At 37.5% G+C, this 16,540-nt stretch overlaps 1 protein-coding gene across 6 annotated transcripts in view; it reads left to right on the forward strand.

The window, feature by feature from the left end:
* GOLGA4 (golgin A4) overlaps nucleotides 1-16,540 on the forward strand; it is a 127,946-nt gene that overhangs the window by 17,366 nt on the left and 94,040 nt on the right. For 5 of the 6 annotated variants that reach the window (XM_077773996.1, XM_077773997.1, XM_077773999.1 and 2 more), the window contains exon 3: nucleotides 8,035-8,100. In XM_077773996.1, coding sequence (XP_077630122.1) covers nucleotides 8,035-8,100 — 66 coding nt within the window. Of the gene's footprint in view, nucleotides 1-3,693; nucleotides 3,793-8,034; nucleotides 8,101-16,540 lie in introns of all 6 variants that reach the window. The other variant, XM_077774002.1, reaches the window with a different exon arrangement.

Consider the following 16,540-nt stretch of genomic DNA (forward strand, 5'->3'; position numbering starts at 1 on the left):
ATAAGTCAGAATGAAAGACAAGTCCCAATTCATGGGAAAATTAGGGCATTCAAAAAGAATACTAAGTAATTCCATCAAAAACACAGAGATAAAGAAAAATATATATGAGAGTAAAGACACGGAGGGTAGATCAGAAGGCTTCAACAGATAACTGATGGGAGTTTTTTGTACCTTTATGAATGTTTAGACACATAGGACTTCAGTCAGTGTTAGTTCAATGGATGGCTTAACCTAAGGACCACACAAGAAGTAAATTAAGTTCTTAACAGATTTGGATTAGAATTTGAACAGAGTTTGAGAGACATGGAAATGAGACAGAATTTGATTGAGAATATTTGAGAACTGACATGTAGAAGATTTTCATAGGGATAAGAAGTAAGTGACAAGAATAGCAAGTGGGGAGAAAAACTCTTTAGGTTTTGAGGTAGTGTCAGTGGAAAATAACTTTTTTGAAAGATTTATTTTAGAGAGTATGCAGGAGAGAGGGGCACCGGGGGGAGAGAAACAGAGAAAGAGAGAGAGAGGGAGAGAGAATCTCAAGCAGGCTCCATGCTCAGCATAGAGCCTGATGTAGGCTTGATCCCACCACCCTGGGATCATGACCTGAGCTGTAATTAAGTCAGATGTGCAACCACACTCGGCTTTTACTTGGGCTAGAGGCATGAGTATAAATCGTTGCTTGGTAGTACCTTCCTTTGAAATGTTTGGTCAACATGTTTTTCTATACTGAGCATCAGCTTTTATGTTTTTCTTCTAGAATTTCAAATACACTCTTAACTGTGAAATTTTATTTATTTATTTGTTAGTATTAGTATTTATTTTATTTATTTTTAAATATACATCCAAGTTAGATAGCAACAGTGATTTCAGTAGTAGATTCCTTAATACCCCTCACCCATTTAGCCTACCCCCCCTCCCACAACACCTCCAGCAACCCTCTATTTGTTCTCTATATTTGAGTCTCTTATATTTTGTCCCCCCCTCCTTTTTTTATAGTATTTCTGCTTCCCTTCCCTTATGGTCATCTGTTTTGTATCTTAAATTCCTCATATGAGTGAAGTCATATGACACTTGTCTTTCTCTGACTAATTTCGCTTAGCATAATACCCTCTAGTTCCATCCACGTAGTTGCAAATGGCAAGATTTCATTCTTTTTGATTGCTGTGTACTCTATTGTATATACATACCACATCTTCTTTATCCATTCATCTGTTGATGGACACTTGGGCTCTTTCCGTACTTTGGCTCTTCCTGATAGCGCTGCTGTAAACTTCGGGGTGCATGTGCTCCTTCAAAACAGCACACCAGTATCCTTTGGATAAATACCTAGTCAGGCTGGGTCGTAGGGTAGTTCTATTTTTCATTTTTTGAGGAACCTCCATACTGTTTTTCAGAGCGGCTGCACCAGTTTGCATTTCCACCAACAGTGCTAAAGAGTTCCTCTTTCTCTGCATCTTCGCAACATCTGTTGATGCCTGAGTTGTTTATTTTAGCCATTCTGATTGGAGCGAGGTGGTAACTCATTGTGGTTTTAATTTGTATTTCCCTAATGATGATTGATGTTGAGCATTTTTTTCATGTGTCTGTTTGCCATCTGGGTGTCTTTGGAAAAGTGTCTGTTCATGTCTTTTGCCCATTTTTTCAATAGATTATTTGATTTTTGGGTGTAGAGTTTGGTAAGTTCTTTATAGATTTTGGACACTAACCCTTTATCTGATATGTCATTTGCAAATATCTTCTCCCATTCCAGCGGTTGCCTTTTAGTTTTGCTGATGGTATCCTTCGCTGTGCAGAAGCTTTTTATTTTGATGAGGTCCCAATAGTTCATTTTTGCTTTTGTTTCCCTTGCCTCTGGAAACATGTTGAGTAAGAAGTTACTGCGGCCGAGGTCAAAGAGGTTTTTGCCTACTTTCTCCTCTAGGATTTTGATGGCTTCCTGTCATCTTACATTTAGGTCTTTCATCCATTTTGAGTTTATTTTTGTGTATGCTGTAAGAAAGTGGTCTAGGTTCATTTTTCTGCATGTCGCTCTCCAGTTTTCTCAGCACCCCTTGCTGAAGAGACTGTTGTTATTCCATTGGATACTCTTTCCTACTTTGTCCCAATAAGTTGGCCAAATGTTTGTGGGTCCATCTCTGGGTTCTCTTTTCTGTTCCACTGATCTGAATGGCTGTTTTTGTCCCAGTACCATACTGTCTTGGTGAATTCAGCTTTGTAATACATCTTGAAATCTGGGATTGTGATGCCTCCAGCTTTGGTTTTCTTTTTCAAGATTGCTTTGGCTATTCGGGGTCTTTTGTGGCTCCATACAAATTTTAGGATAGTTTGTTCTAGTTCTATGAAGAATACTGATGTTATTTTGATAGGGATTGCTTAACTGTGAAATTTTAAATTATTCTGTTGTGTTGGCCAGAGTGACTTCAGTTCAAACATTAATTTGGGGAGGCTAAGAAGAGTGAATTTGTATAGCCTTTAACCTAAAATCCATTTCAAGGATGACCTTTCTGAGTTCCCAGGAGAATTCAGATTTTCAGCAAGAGTAGAAACTTCAGTAAGATGAGTGCCCAGAGCCAAACAGGCATCTAGTATATTTTAGAATACCACTAATAACTCAACTTTTAGGCCCTGAGTAGAGTATCCATAACTCTACAACACTGAGATGAAAAGTCTAAGTTCTTAAGCTTGTGTAGACATTATTTTCTGTTAATTCCTTTATTACATATAATATGTAACAGTAATATACATTAACTGCCCAGTTGATGTTGCAAAAGATTTGTTTTTTTTTTTTTAGTTTTTATTTTGAGATAAACATAGATTCACAGGAGGTTATAAAGATTTTTTTAGGGAGGCCCTGTGTACCCTTTTTTTTTTAAGCCCATTTTCTCTCAAAGATAACATCTTGTATAACTATGGTACACTATCAAAATGAGGGAATTGACATTGGTAAACTATGTGACATCCACAGAGATTATTCAGATTTCACCAGTTTTACATTTCAAAGTTCATTTTAATTGTAATTTTTTCTGATCTAATTCATGGTTATTAATATTTTGGTGTATAGTATACAGCTTCTGAAAGAAGACTGAGGACAGAAGAGTATACACATTAAAAGAATTAGTACAATAATTGCTTTTGGCCTTTTGGCTAAGATCAAGTGTAAAAGAAATAGTATAATAGAATTTGTCCTTAAAACTTATATTAATTTCAGTTTCAAAACTTTCTGTACATATTTTTGTTTCTAAGTACAAAATAAATGTTTATTTAAAATGTTACGTGTTTTGTCCTCCCCCAAGATTTCAGTGCTGTCTTTATGAATGTATAAACATGGTCAATATTTGTTATATTAAGGCTTTGTGTTCTTTACCATGTGTGGTTCTTATTGGTATGGACTCTTATACCAAATTGGCAGACTTGCTGTGTGCCGTGGTGGCTGTTGCATATATCATTTGTATGCCAGTAAGCAAGTTGGTGAAAGTTGGGCTTTGAGATTCTAAAGAGCTCAACTCCTCTCTGTTCCTGATCTGTCCAGCAACTTGCTATCTCTGTGGGTGGAGAGATGGTGGCTGTGGTGGTGTAGGCCATCATAGTGTTGTGCATGCTGCGTGGTGAGAACACTTTGCAACATGCCCTCATGATTTATTTTTATTATTTGTTTTATTTTTGTACCTCTGCTTATTACACTGAATGAGACAGCTACTAGCCGGGATGATAGCAGAGCCTGCTTTTCTCTCTGAGTATACTATCTTTGCTTTGGATTCCTCCAAACAGCCTAAAACACAGACTGACAGTGTGGTGAGTCCTTCCACCGCTTTCTGCATTCCCCTTGCGGGGAAGCAAAGGAATTTGGATATTCTAGAAGCAAATTTCATGCCGCTTGTCACTGACTGTCCCTCAAAGCATCTTCAGTGCCCTGTTGCTAACCCTGCTCTAAAAAATCAGAGTAAATCGCTGAATTCTGATGGCTGGTGTGTTTTCTGGTAGCTTTTTAACAGCAACAAAATAACACCATTTTCATTAATGTAGTGAAGACTACTTTCAACTTGGTCTAAACTCTAAGTTTTCTCTCTGGGGAATGTTTGCCCATTAATTAAAAATGGTATGTATTGGTCGAAATCTCTGTTCTGCTCTTGGTAGGAGGCCACGAATATTTTGAGATGTGACTCACTAAGAAAAAAAAAATGCATTGTACCTAAATCCATAATTGAACAACATTGAATAGATAGGTGGATTCTATTGTAACAAATAATTGCATCTTATTTTGGGAGAGTACAGGTTTTCTTTATATTTAACATCTGAAAGGAAGTAATTATCTCATTATGTTTCAATTGCCTGAATTCATATAATTTTGAATCTTGTATATAATTTCACTTTGAGAAAGTGAACTGTTTTCATATATATCTTAAGTTCTTAATTTAGGAAATTAAAACTTAAAGATGTTTGCCCAGTAAGGAAAGCTTTTTGTGTTGCATTGGACACTAAGAGAACTGGGATTGAGGTTCCCCCTCCCCTTTTTTTTAAATGTTTATTTGTTTTTGAGAGAGATCCAGCAAGCAGGGGAGGGGCAGAGAGAGAGGGAGACAGAATTCCAAGCAGACTCCAGATTGTCAGCACAGAGCCTGATGTGCGGCTCGAACTGACAAACCGTGAGATCATGACCTGAGCTGAAATCAAGAGTCGGATGCTTAACCAACTGAGCCACCCAGGTGCCCTAAGGGATTGAGGTTTTTTTAAAATGATGAAAATTGGTTTCATTTATTAAGTAGCTGGTGGTGAAATTAGAATGTTTCTGTACTAAATCCATGAAGCCAAGGACTTGGCATGCATATGGTCAGTAGCAGTCCTGAATCACATCTGAACTTGGTTTTAGGAAAGAAAGCAGCTGAGAGTTCTAGCGATGCCCTGGCTGGATCTCAGGGCAAAGGGTCTCTCCTTGTTCTGGCTGCGACTAATACCCCACTGTCTTCAAGACTGGCTGAGAGGGAGACAGGAGTGTAGTTAACCTACCAATTTATCTTACTAAAAAAATTTTTTTTGTCAGGGAGGCTCCACACTAGATGTGGAGCGAGGCTCGGCTCAGACTCATGACCCTGAAATCAAGACCTGAACTGAGATCAAGAGTCAGACGCTTAACAGACACTCCACTAACTTACTTTAAAAACATAAAATGATATTACTTTATATTTTATGTAGTAGTAACAGAGACTTAAAAAAGAGAAGAGCTCCTCTTAGGCCCACTTCCATAAACATAAAAGTAATTTAAGTACCTGTTCTATTGTGAAAAATGCTGATTATTTTGAAATATGTATATTTTATATATTTATAAAATAAAATTATAACTATGTAAAACTACTTGAAGCAGACTAAAAGTCTTCTTTTCTTATTTAAATTTTGTCCAGATAAAAACTTCTCTCCATGTAACAAAGGGAAATCATAGCATAACCTATAACAAAATACAAATGGAACACAAATTTAGTGAGGGTCTACTTATGAGTTCACCAGCTGTTTGTTTTTCCTTAATTTAGTTTTTTGAAAAATGATGCCAAATTCTAAAAATTACTGTATCCTTAGTGCTCAGCAGTCAATAAATAGTTGTTGAAAGAGAGAAAACATGATGAAGACAAATCTGGCTGGGAACCTGTGTGTGCTAAATGCACTTTAGACTAGAAGAATTGTTCTATTACCTAAGAACTGTCTCTAGGAGAAAGTATTGTTGACAGTTGAGTATTGACATGTGTTGAGCTAGTTCTTCAGGCTCCTTTCTGGGAGAAGGACTTCAGAAGTCTTTTTCTGTGGAAGGAAGGAAGTGCATGAGGATTTGACAAGCGTATGCCAGACCTTTACCACTAGTCAGGGGAAAGTTAAGTACTGGGCACCAGGATGAACGTGCAAAGTTCCTGCCCTCCGAGAGAGAATAGTTTAGTATAGAGACATATGCTTAAAATACAAAGGAGTTAAGCCTTCATAGAAGAAAAGACAGGCATAGGGAATGTGTTAGCCCTCAGGCAAGCCATATGAAACTTCATAAAAGAAGCTACATATGAAAGTTGAAAAGTAAACGAGAGTTTGCTGGGCAAAAATGAAGATATTACAGGTAGTGACAAATCTTTAACTTTGTTTCTATAGATTCCTAATTTAAATGTACAGACTAACACGACAATGCTTTCCCTAGCTGTGTTTATTTAGATATATGATGTAATACATATATTGAAATATGTTTGCAGGGAGGGAAAGTTTTTAAAAGTTATAGGTCAGACAATTATGGAATAGCTTTTTGTATGGACCACAATCACGTCAGGTAATTTACTTAAAATAGAATATAGACTCTCTTGCCACTCTTCATCCCAACTTAAATGTTTTATGGAATCATTTCATTTCCTTTCTCCATAATTTAACTGTCTATTAATTTTCCATATATGGACTGAGAGACTTCTTGAGCTCTGTAAAATATGTTTTATAGTGTATAGTGTAGTATATTTTTAGGGCCAGAAAGCATTGTCATGTTACACAAATATAGCCATATATACAGCTTGTAATTCTTTGAAATGGCAGAGAACAGGAAGATAAAAGTTATGTTTCCCCAACTTTTCTCCCTAATATAACTCTAAGGGAAGTGTCTTGGACTAGTAACTCTTTTTATATGAGAGGGAGAACGTATTTCAGTAGTTCTTAGTGAAAATCCAAACATATTACAAAAGTGGAAGTAGTAGCAATAGCTGTATGAGGGTCCCACCCCACATACCCATTACCCAGTATCATCAGCTGTCTTGTTTTATTATCATACCCACACACTTGTCCCCACGCATGCGCACCTCCCTCCCCCGCCCCCATCTCTGCTGGATTATTTGAAGCGAATTTCAGAAACCTTATTCCATCTAAGTGTTTTGGTATATATTTCTGAAAGATAATGACTAAAACTATATAACACAATACATTTATCACACCTCAAAATTAAAAATTTTGTAGTGTCAAATACCTGATCAGAGTTGAGAAATTTGAGGACACTTGCAAAGCTGAGTGCCGTCTCCACTTGCATTTCAGAACATTGAGGGGTCCCTGGGTGGCTCAGTTGGTTGGACGTCTGATGCCTGATCTCAGCTCAGGTCATGATCTCGTGGTTCGAGGGATCGAGCCCTGTATCCAGGGGGTGGGTAGGGGATTCTCTCTCCCTCTCTCTCTGCACCGCCCCCCCGTCAAAAATAAATAAACATTAAAAAAAAGAATATTCAGTTATTTGACCTTATCTTGGTCAGCTGTACAGGAAATGTCTTATTTAAAAATCTACAAAGTTCCTGAAACATAGTAGCTAGGCTTTACACTAATGCTTTGTTTAAAACTTAGAAGTTATTTTATCATGAGCTACTTTTAAGACTCTCATTTTGGTTACTGTATCATGAATGCAGTATAGAATGTTGAGTCTCAAAGAATCTCCTTCATTATCATGGAACCTATGCCAGTCTGATGTAATCAGTAGAATGTCACTTAATTGAGAACATTTGTCATAGCATGGAACAAAACAAAAAGCTTTCGTATGTGGAAGAAGATATTTTTAATTAGAAGTTTTCTGAAAATTGCCATAACAATTTCATTTAGACTACTGGTCTCAGAGGAACGAGGAATTCCATTTCTTGTTACAAAGATGTTTTTCAAGTCTTAGCCCAAATACCTTTGAGTATTATTTTGTCATAGGGAACACTTAACCTTGCCCCTTTTTCTGGATAGTTGTCTATTTGAATGAATTTTGCTATTTGTTAATTTTGTCATGGGGGAAAAAACTAGGGACATTATAATGGGGAGAGGAATGTGATTAGCTTAAAATAAATGTTTCTACATACTAATCTTTGCTATTTAGTTACATATAGCAAAATAAATTTTCTAAATACTCACCATACTAGTTTTGCCTTGCATGAAAACATTCTAATAAATGAACTAATCTTGTTTGATAAATGTATCTAATAGGTCTTGGTGCTTGGCCTTTGTTCTTAACGGTTTTAAGTTTCTGTTCCTTTTTTAATGATATTTCTTTGTTTTTCTTAGAATGCATCTATCCAAGCCACAAGATCTCCCGACAGTGTTAATGGAAGTGAACCAACCACTCCTCAGGTCTGTTACTAATGTTATTTTTAAAAAATAGCAAGTCATTTCAGAGTCTTGGTTAATATATATTATTAGCATTTGGCTTTCTATTGAAACAGTGATGTCCAAACATTTGATACAGTATGTATATGTATGGTAAATCCAAGTTTGTTGAAGCTTTCTTGGAAACAGTTTTAAATAAAAATTATGCATGTATATACAGCAGTTATGTAACCTGACATTGTTACTCATTTTATTTTATTTTAATTTTTTTTAATGTTTTATTTATTTCTAGAGAGAGAGAGAGAGAGACAGCGTGAGCAGGGGAGGGTCAGAGAGAGAGGGAGTCACAGACTCTGAAACAGGCTCCAGGCTCTGAGCTGGCAGTCAGCACAGAGCCCGACGCGGGGCTCGAACCCACAAACCGCGAGATCATGACCTAAGCGAAAGTTGGACGCTTAGTCAACTAAGCCACCCAGGCGCCCCATGTTACTCATTTTAAAAGTTAATGGCACTAAAGAGAAAACTTTGTGAAAATAAAGAATATGACTTTATAGTTATAAAAGATTATGGACAGTTTATCTTGAAAGGCATATTGAGTTATATAATTTGGAAGGCGGGGGATATGGACAAAATGGGATTTATTCTACAGTTTGCTCTAATGCAGAATAATTTACTACTAGAGAACATGTGTTATCTTTGATTTTAAAAGGTCATATGGGGTGTGCAGCCAAGTGACATTCTTTGGATTCTTTCCAAAAACGAAAGAAAAAAATTAAACATCATTAAATTAAACACATCATTATGGCAGCAGTGTCTGAGATGAACATTTGCTTACTTTGGCTTCAGTGAGGATATTATCATTAGCCTGGCTATTCTTAGCAGTCTCTAATGTAGGGCAAAACCACCTCTAATCTGTGAACCTGGATGGAGTATATATGTAGGCAGTTTATGAGCTAGATGATTTCTGAACTAAATTATGTAGACTAAACTATCTAAAGTAAGGTCTAGCACAGATACAGATTATAGCTTCACAAACTCCATGAACAGATTCTGAGCTGAGTGCCGTATTCCTGTTTGGGGGAGCTGGTCAGGTTCTGGGCATAGTCCAAGTCCCTGGTCAGCCTCCCTGGTTAAACTATTCCAACCCTCTACAACTACATCATTTTCTAGAAGTGCCATGAAGTAGGGGTAAAATATTTGGAGGCACTGATCTAAATGGTACTGGACAGATTCAGTGATCTTTAATGGATATTACTTAAAAATATTATTTAGAATGCATATTTTCCTCTCTTATAGAATAGTTAAAAAGACTAAATACTGTTACAAATGCAAAAACTCGAATGAATGAGAACCAGCTTTATTAACACATTCAGGAGAAATTTAAGTTTTAATTAAGGTGAAGAATGAACATGGGTGATACTCAGGAAGCCTACTGAAGGCTTGGAACTTTCTTTAAAAATATAAATATTTTTTCGGGGCGCCTGGGTGGCTTAGTCGGTTAAGCGTCCGACTTTCGCTTAGGTCATGATCTCGCGGTTCGTGGGTTCCGGCCCCGCGTCGGGCTCTGTGCTGACTGCCAGCTCGGAGCCTGGAGCCTGTTTCAGTCTGTGACTCCCTCTCTCTCTGACCCTCCCCTGCTCATGCTGTCTCTCTCTCTCTCTCTCCTAGAAATAAATAAAACATAAAAAAANACATAAAAAAAAAAAAAAATTAAAAAAAAAATATTTTTCAAAAATATAATAAAGTAGTAGTTCTTTAGTATTTACTATGTGTCAGCCATTGCTAAACATTTTATATATATGATCTCATTTCATTCTTAGGACAAGCAGATGCCTTTACTCAGAAGTCTGTATTTTTAAAGACATTTCTGATAAGTTGGTTGTTGGCTGTTGTTAGCAAGCTGGGAATAATGTATATCCTGGAAGGGGGTGGAATGCTTACTGCGGTTGGGCATCTTGACAGGAGCAGAAAATCAGAGAGTTGACCCCAAGGTAGAAGAAGAGATGATATAAAGCAAGCCCAAGAATAGAGTATAAAGCACAGCTGCCTGTGACCCCGTTATTCCTGGATTGAACACCCTACGTAACTCCGTCGATTTTGGCACACAGTACAATGATTTAATAAGCATTTGCTCCATTTTTGCTTTCAACACAGTATTTTATGAAAAATTCAAACATGCAGAGAAATAGAACTTTAAAGTGAAAATCTGTATACCTACCACCTAAATTCTGTCATTAGTACTTTGCTTTATCACAAATCTGTCTGTGTATACATTCTTCTGTCTAACCCTCCATCCATTTTTACTTTTAAAAAGTTACTTATTTTTTAATTTTTTTAACATTTATTTATTTTTGAGGGGTGGGGGGCAGAGAAAGAGATTAGACACAGAATCTGAAGCAGGCTCCAGGCTCTGAGCTGTCACCACAGAGCCCGACTGGGGCTCAAACTCATGAACTGTGAAATCATGACCTCAGCCAAGTGGGAGACTCAGCCGACTGAGCCACCCAGGCGCCCCTCCATTTTTACTTTCTTAATGGCATTTCAGAGTAAGTCACGGGCTGTATTATCCTCCCCTTAATATTTTAGCATGTCTATCATTAACCAGAGTTCAATACTTGTGTTTTTAAAAAACTATTAATTCTTTAATTAATTTGAGGAGAGAGGAATGGAATTCTTACCACATGTAAGAATTAAATCTCAAGTTAAATCAAAATTTAAAGGACCTTGCTATGAAACTGACTAGTTAGTCCAGAGGTTTACGTAGTGGCATAATTACATATATAGCTACTAAGGGCACACAGCCTAGAGGTTCTATAGGAAGGAGTCACAGTGAAAATTTACTTTAGGTAATTTGTCTGATTAAAAGGCAATTACCTCCGCTAGATTTTTTTTTAGATTGAAGAATAATTGACATATGATACCTCATTAGTTTCAAGTATACATCATAGTAATTTGAAATTTTTGTACATTAGGAACTGATCCCCATGATTAGTTACCAGAATCTGTCCCATACAGAATTATTACAATATTACTGACTATGTTCCCTGTGCTGTCTGGTGCATCCCTCTGACTTCTTTCTTTGACAACCGGAAGTTTGTACTTATTAATTCTTGTCACCTATTTTGCCTGCCTCCCCAAGCCCCTTCCCCTTCTTGTAACCAATACTTTATTTCTTGTATCTATGAATCTGTATTGTTTTTTTAAATTCTACGTATCAGTGAACTCATATGGCATTTGGCTTTCTTTGACTTATATCACATAGAATAGTACCTTCTAGGTCCATCCGTGTCACAAATGGCAAGATTTCACTCTTTTTGCATGACTAAGTCATACTCTTTTTAAAAAAAAAAATTATTTTGAGAGAGAGCATGAGCGCTTGTGCTCGTGCGTACGAGTGGAGGAGGGGCAGAGATAGAGGGAGAGAGTGAATACCAAGTGGGCTCCGCGCTGATGGTGTAGAACTCAGTGTGGGCCTCTATGTCACGAATCTTGAAATCACGACCTGAGCGGAAATCAAGAGTCCGACGCTTAGCTGACTGAGCCACTCGGGTTCCCCAAGTAATATTCTTATGTATGTGTTCCTATAATATTCTTATAATTTCTATCTTTGTCTCTGTCTACCTCTATTTTTCACATTTTCTATATCCATTCAACTGTTGAAGGACAATTGGGTTGCTTCCATATCTTGGGTATTGTAGACAATGCTGCAGTCAACATGAAGATATATACATCTCCTTGAGTTGGTGTTTTCATCCTTTTTTTTTTTTTTCTTTTCAGATAAATACCCAGAAGTGGAATTGCTGGGTCGTATGGTAGTTCTATTTTTAATTTTTGATGAACCTCCATACTATTTTCCACAGTGGCTACAATAGTTGCCATTCCAACCAACAGTACGCAAGAGAGCCCTTTCCCTACATCCTTACCAACACTTGCTGTTTTTTGTCTTTTTGATAATAGCTGATCTGACCACTGTGAGGTGAAATCTCATTGTGGCTTTGGGTTGCATTTCCTTGATGGTTAGTGATGTTCTTTTCACATGCCCGTTGGCGATCTGCTTGTCTCCTTTGGAAAAATGTGTATTTAAGTCCTATGCCCATTAAAAATCTTTTTTTATATTGTGTAAGTCCTTTATGTATTTTGGATATTAGTCCCTAATCAAATGTATGATTTGCAAATATCTTTTCCCATTCAGTAGGTTGCCTTTTCCTTTTCATTTTTTTGATCATTACCTTCACTGTGCAAAAAGCTTTTTAGTCTGATGTAATCCCATTTGTTTGTTTTAGCTTTTGTACCCCTGCCTAACAATACTGGTCCAAAAAAATACTGTAAGACTGATATCAAAGAGCTTACTGCCTTTTTCTGCTAGGAGTTAGTTTTCTTTTTTTGAGGTAAATTTTACATAAAATGAAACATACAGATCTCAAGTGCACCAACTGAGTTTTAATAAACATGTATGCTAAAACTGTGTGCTAATCCCATACAGAGATTACAGAACATTATCAAGACCCCAGAACGTTCCTTTATGGTTCTTCTGCCTCCTAGAGGCAATCTCTTCTTCTTCTTCTTCTTCTTTTTTTTTTTTTTACAAGAATGTTTATACCACTTTATTTAAGTTTGCCTATATTGGAATTACCCCAAAGGTCCCTCAACAGTAGAATTGATAACCAAATTCTGATATATTTATACTTTGTGATAGGACCTGGCAGGTTTTTTCTTTCATAGTTTATAGTCAACTTAGATTCCATATAACACCCAGTGCTCATCCCAGCAAGTGCCCTCCCCCATGCCCATCACTCCCCTTCCCCTACATGCCATCACCCCCATCAGCCCTCAGTTTGTTCTCAGTATTCAGGAGTCTCTCATGGTTTGCCTCCCTTCCTCTCCCCAACTATTTTTTCCCTTCTCCTCCCCCATAGTCCTCTGTTAAGTTTTTCCTAATCCTCCTGTAAGTGAAAGCATATGGTATCCGTCTTTCTCTGCCTGACTTATTTCTCTCAGCATAACACCCACAAGGTCCATCCCTGTTGCTACACATGGCCAGATTTCATTCTTTCTCATTGCCATGTAGTATTCCATGGTATAGATAAACCACTTCTTGATCCATTCGTCAGCTGATGGACACTTAGGCTCTTTCCATGTTTTGGCTATTATTGAGAATGCTACAGTGATCATTGGGGTCCATGTGCCCCTATGCATCAGCACTCCTGTATCCCTTGGGTAAATTCCTAGCAGTGCGATTGCTGGGTCATAGGGGAGTTCAATTGTTAGTTTCTTGAGGAATCTCCACACTGTTTTCCAGAGGGGCTGTACCAGTTTACATTCCCACCAACAGTGTAGGAGGGTTCCCATTTCTCCACATCCTCGCGAGCATATAGAGTTNTTCTGTTGCTTCATTGTTGGTGTATAAAAATGCAACCGATTTCTGTACATTGATTTTGTACCCTGCAACTTTGCTGTATTCATGGATCAGTTCTAGTAAGCTTCTTGTGGAGTCTATCAGGTTTTCTATGTAGAGTATCATGCCGTCTGCAAAAAGTGAAAGTTTGACGACTTCTTTGCCAATTCTGATGCCTTTTATTTCCATTTGTCGTCTGATGGCTGATGCTAGGACTTCCCGCACTATTTTAAACAACAGTGGTGAGAGTGGACATCCCTGTCGTGTTCCTGATCTCAGGGGGAAAGCTCTCAGTTTTTCCCCATTGAGGAGGATGTTAGCTGAGGGCTTCTCATAGATGGCTTTTATGATGTTTAGGTAGGTTCCTTCTATCCCCACTTTCTTAAGGGTCTTTATTAAGAAGAGATGCTGTATTTTATCAAATGCTTTTTCTGCATTTAACGACAGGATCATATGGTTTTTCTCTATTCTTTTGTTAATGTGATATATCACATTGGTTGATTTGCGAATATTGAACCAACCCTGTAGCCCAGGAATGAATCCACTTGATCATAGTGGATAATTCTTTTTCTGTGCTGTTGCATTTGATTTTCAAGTATCTTGTTGAGGATTTTTGCATCCGTATTCATCAAGGATATTGGCCTGTAGTTCTCTTTTTTTTCTGGGTCTCTGTCTGGTTTGGGCATCAAAGTGATGCCGGCTTCATAGAATGAGTCCGGAAGTTTTACTTCCATATCTAGTTTTTGGGAAAGCTTGAGAAGAATGGGTATTAACTCTGATTTAAATGTGTGGTAGAATTCCCCAGGGAAGCCGGGGAATTCTGGCCCAGGGCTCTTACTTGTTGGGAGATTTTTGATAACTGATTCGATTTCTTGACTAGTTATGGGTTTGTTCAGATTTTCTCTCTCTTCCCGTGTGAATTTTGGTAGTGAGTGTGTGTTTAGGAATTTGTCCATTTCTTCTAAGTTGTCCAGGTTGTTGGCATATACTTTTTCATAGTATTCCCTGATAATGGCTTGTATTTCTGTGGGGTTGGTTGTAATAAGTCCATTTTCATTCATGTTTTTGTCTATTTGAGTGCTCTCTCTTTTCTTTTTGAGAAGCCTGGCTAGAGGTTTGTCAATTTTGTTGACTTTTTTCAAAAAACCAACGCTGGGTTTCATTGATCTGTTCATTGTTTTTTTGGATTCTAGATTTTTTTATTTCTGCCCTGATTTTTATTATTTCTCTTCTGCTGGGTTTGGGGTCCTCTTCTTGGTCTCCTTCTTGTTCCTTTAGGTGCTCTGTTAGATTTTGTACTTGCACTTTTTCTAGTTTCTTGAAATAGGCTGGGAGTGCAATGTACTTTCCTCTTAGGACTGCCTTTGCTGCATCCCATAGAGTTTGGATTGTTGTATTTTCATTTTCATTTGTTTCCATATCTATTTTAACTTCTTTTCTAATTGCCTGATTGGCCCATTTGTTCTTTAGTAGGGTGTTCTTTAACCTCTGTGTTTTTGGAGGTTTTCCAGACTTTTTCCTGTGATTGATTTCAGGTTTCATAGCATTGTGATCTGAACATGTGTATGGTATGATCTCACTTCTTTTATATTTGTTGAAGGCTGCTTTATGACGTAGTAGGTGATCTATCTTGGAGAATGTGCCATGCTCACTTGAGAAGAAAGTGAATTCCATGGCCTCAGGATGTAGAGTTCTAAATATATCTATCAAATCCATCTGGTCCAATGTGTCATTCAAGTCCATTGTTTCTTTAGTGATTTTCTGTCTAGTTGATCTATCCATTGCTGTAAGTGGAGTATTATAGTCCCCTGCTATTAGCACATTCTTATCCATAAAACTGTTTTTGTTTGTGATTGTTTTATGAATTTTGGTGTCCCGTAGTCGATGCATAGATGTTTCTAATTGTTAGGTCTTCCTGATGCATAGACCCTGTAGTTATTATATAATGCTCTTCATCCCTTGTTTACTGCCTTTACTTTAAAGTGCAGCTTGTCTGATATAAGTATAGTTACTCCAGCTTTCTTTTGACTTCCAGTAGCATGATAGATATTTCTCCATCCCCTTACTTTCAATCTGAAGGTGTCCTCAGGCCTAAAATGAGTCTCTTAAAGAAAGCAAATAGATGGATTGTTTTTTATCCATTCTGCGACCCTATGTCTTTTGATTGGGGCATTTAGTCCATTTACATTCAGTGTTATTATTGAACAATATGGGTTTAGAGTCATGGTGTTCTCTGTAGGATTCATGCTTGTGGTGGTGTCTCTGGTCCCTTGTGTTCCTTGCAACATTTCCTTCATAGAGGCCCCCTCAGGATTTCTTGTAGGGCTGGTTTAGTGGTGATGAATTCTTTCAATTTTTGTTTATTTGGGAAGACTTTATCTCTCCTTCTGAATGACAGGCTTGCTGGATAGAGGATTCTTGGCTGCATATTTTTTCTGTTCATCACATTGAAGATTTCCTGCCATGCCTTTCTGGGCTGCCAAGTTTCAGTAGATAGGTCTGTCACCGCTCTGATAGGTCTCCCTTTGTATGTTAGGGCCCTTTTTGTCCCTACCTGCTTTCAGAATTCTCTCTTTGTCCTTATATTTTGTGAGTTTCACTATGATATGTCATGCAGCAGATTGATTCAAGTTACGTCTGAGGGGAATTCTCTGTGCCTCTTGGATAACAATGTCTGTTTCCTTCCCCAAATTGGGGAAGTTCTTGCCTAAAATTTGTTCAAGGACTTCTTCAGCGCCTTTCCATCTTTCTTCCTCTTCTAGAATTCCTATGATACGGATATTGTTCTGTGTGATTGTATCACTCATTTCTCGAACTCTCTTTTCATGCTCCTGGATCAGTTTATCTCTGTCTCTCTCTCTCTCTTTTTCTCAGCTTCCTCTTTTTCTATAATTGTGTCTTCTAATTCACCTATTTTTCTCTCTGCCTCTTCAGTCTGTGCATTGGACACCTCCAATTTATGCACTTCATTTGTAGCATTTTTTAATTCATCATAACTATTTTTAAGCTCCTTAGTCTTTGTAGCAATAGCTTCTCTAATGTCTTCATTGCCTTTTTTAAGCCCAGTGA

This window comes from Crocuta crocuta, unplaced genomic scaffold, assembly GCF_008692635.1.
Source record: "Crocuta crocuta isolate KB4526 unplaced genomic scaffold, BGI_CrCroc_1.0 scaffold541, whole genome shotgun sequence".
Lineage (NCBI taxonomy): Eukaryota > Metazoa > Chordata > Mammalia > Carnivora > Hyaenidae > Crocuta > Crocuta crocuta.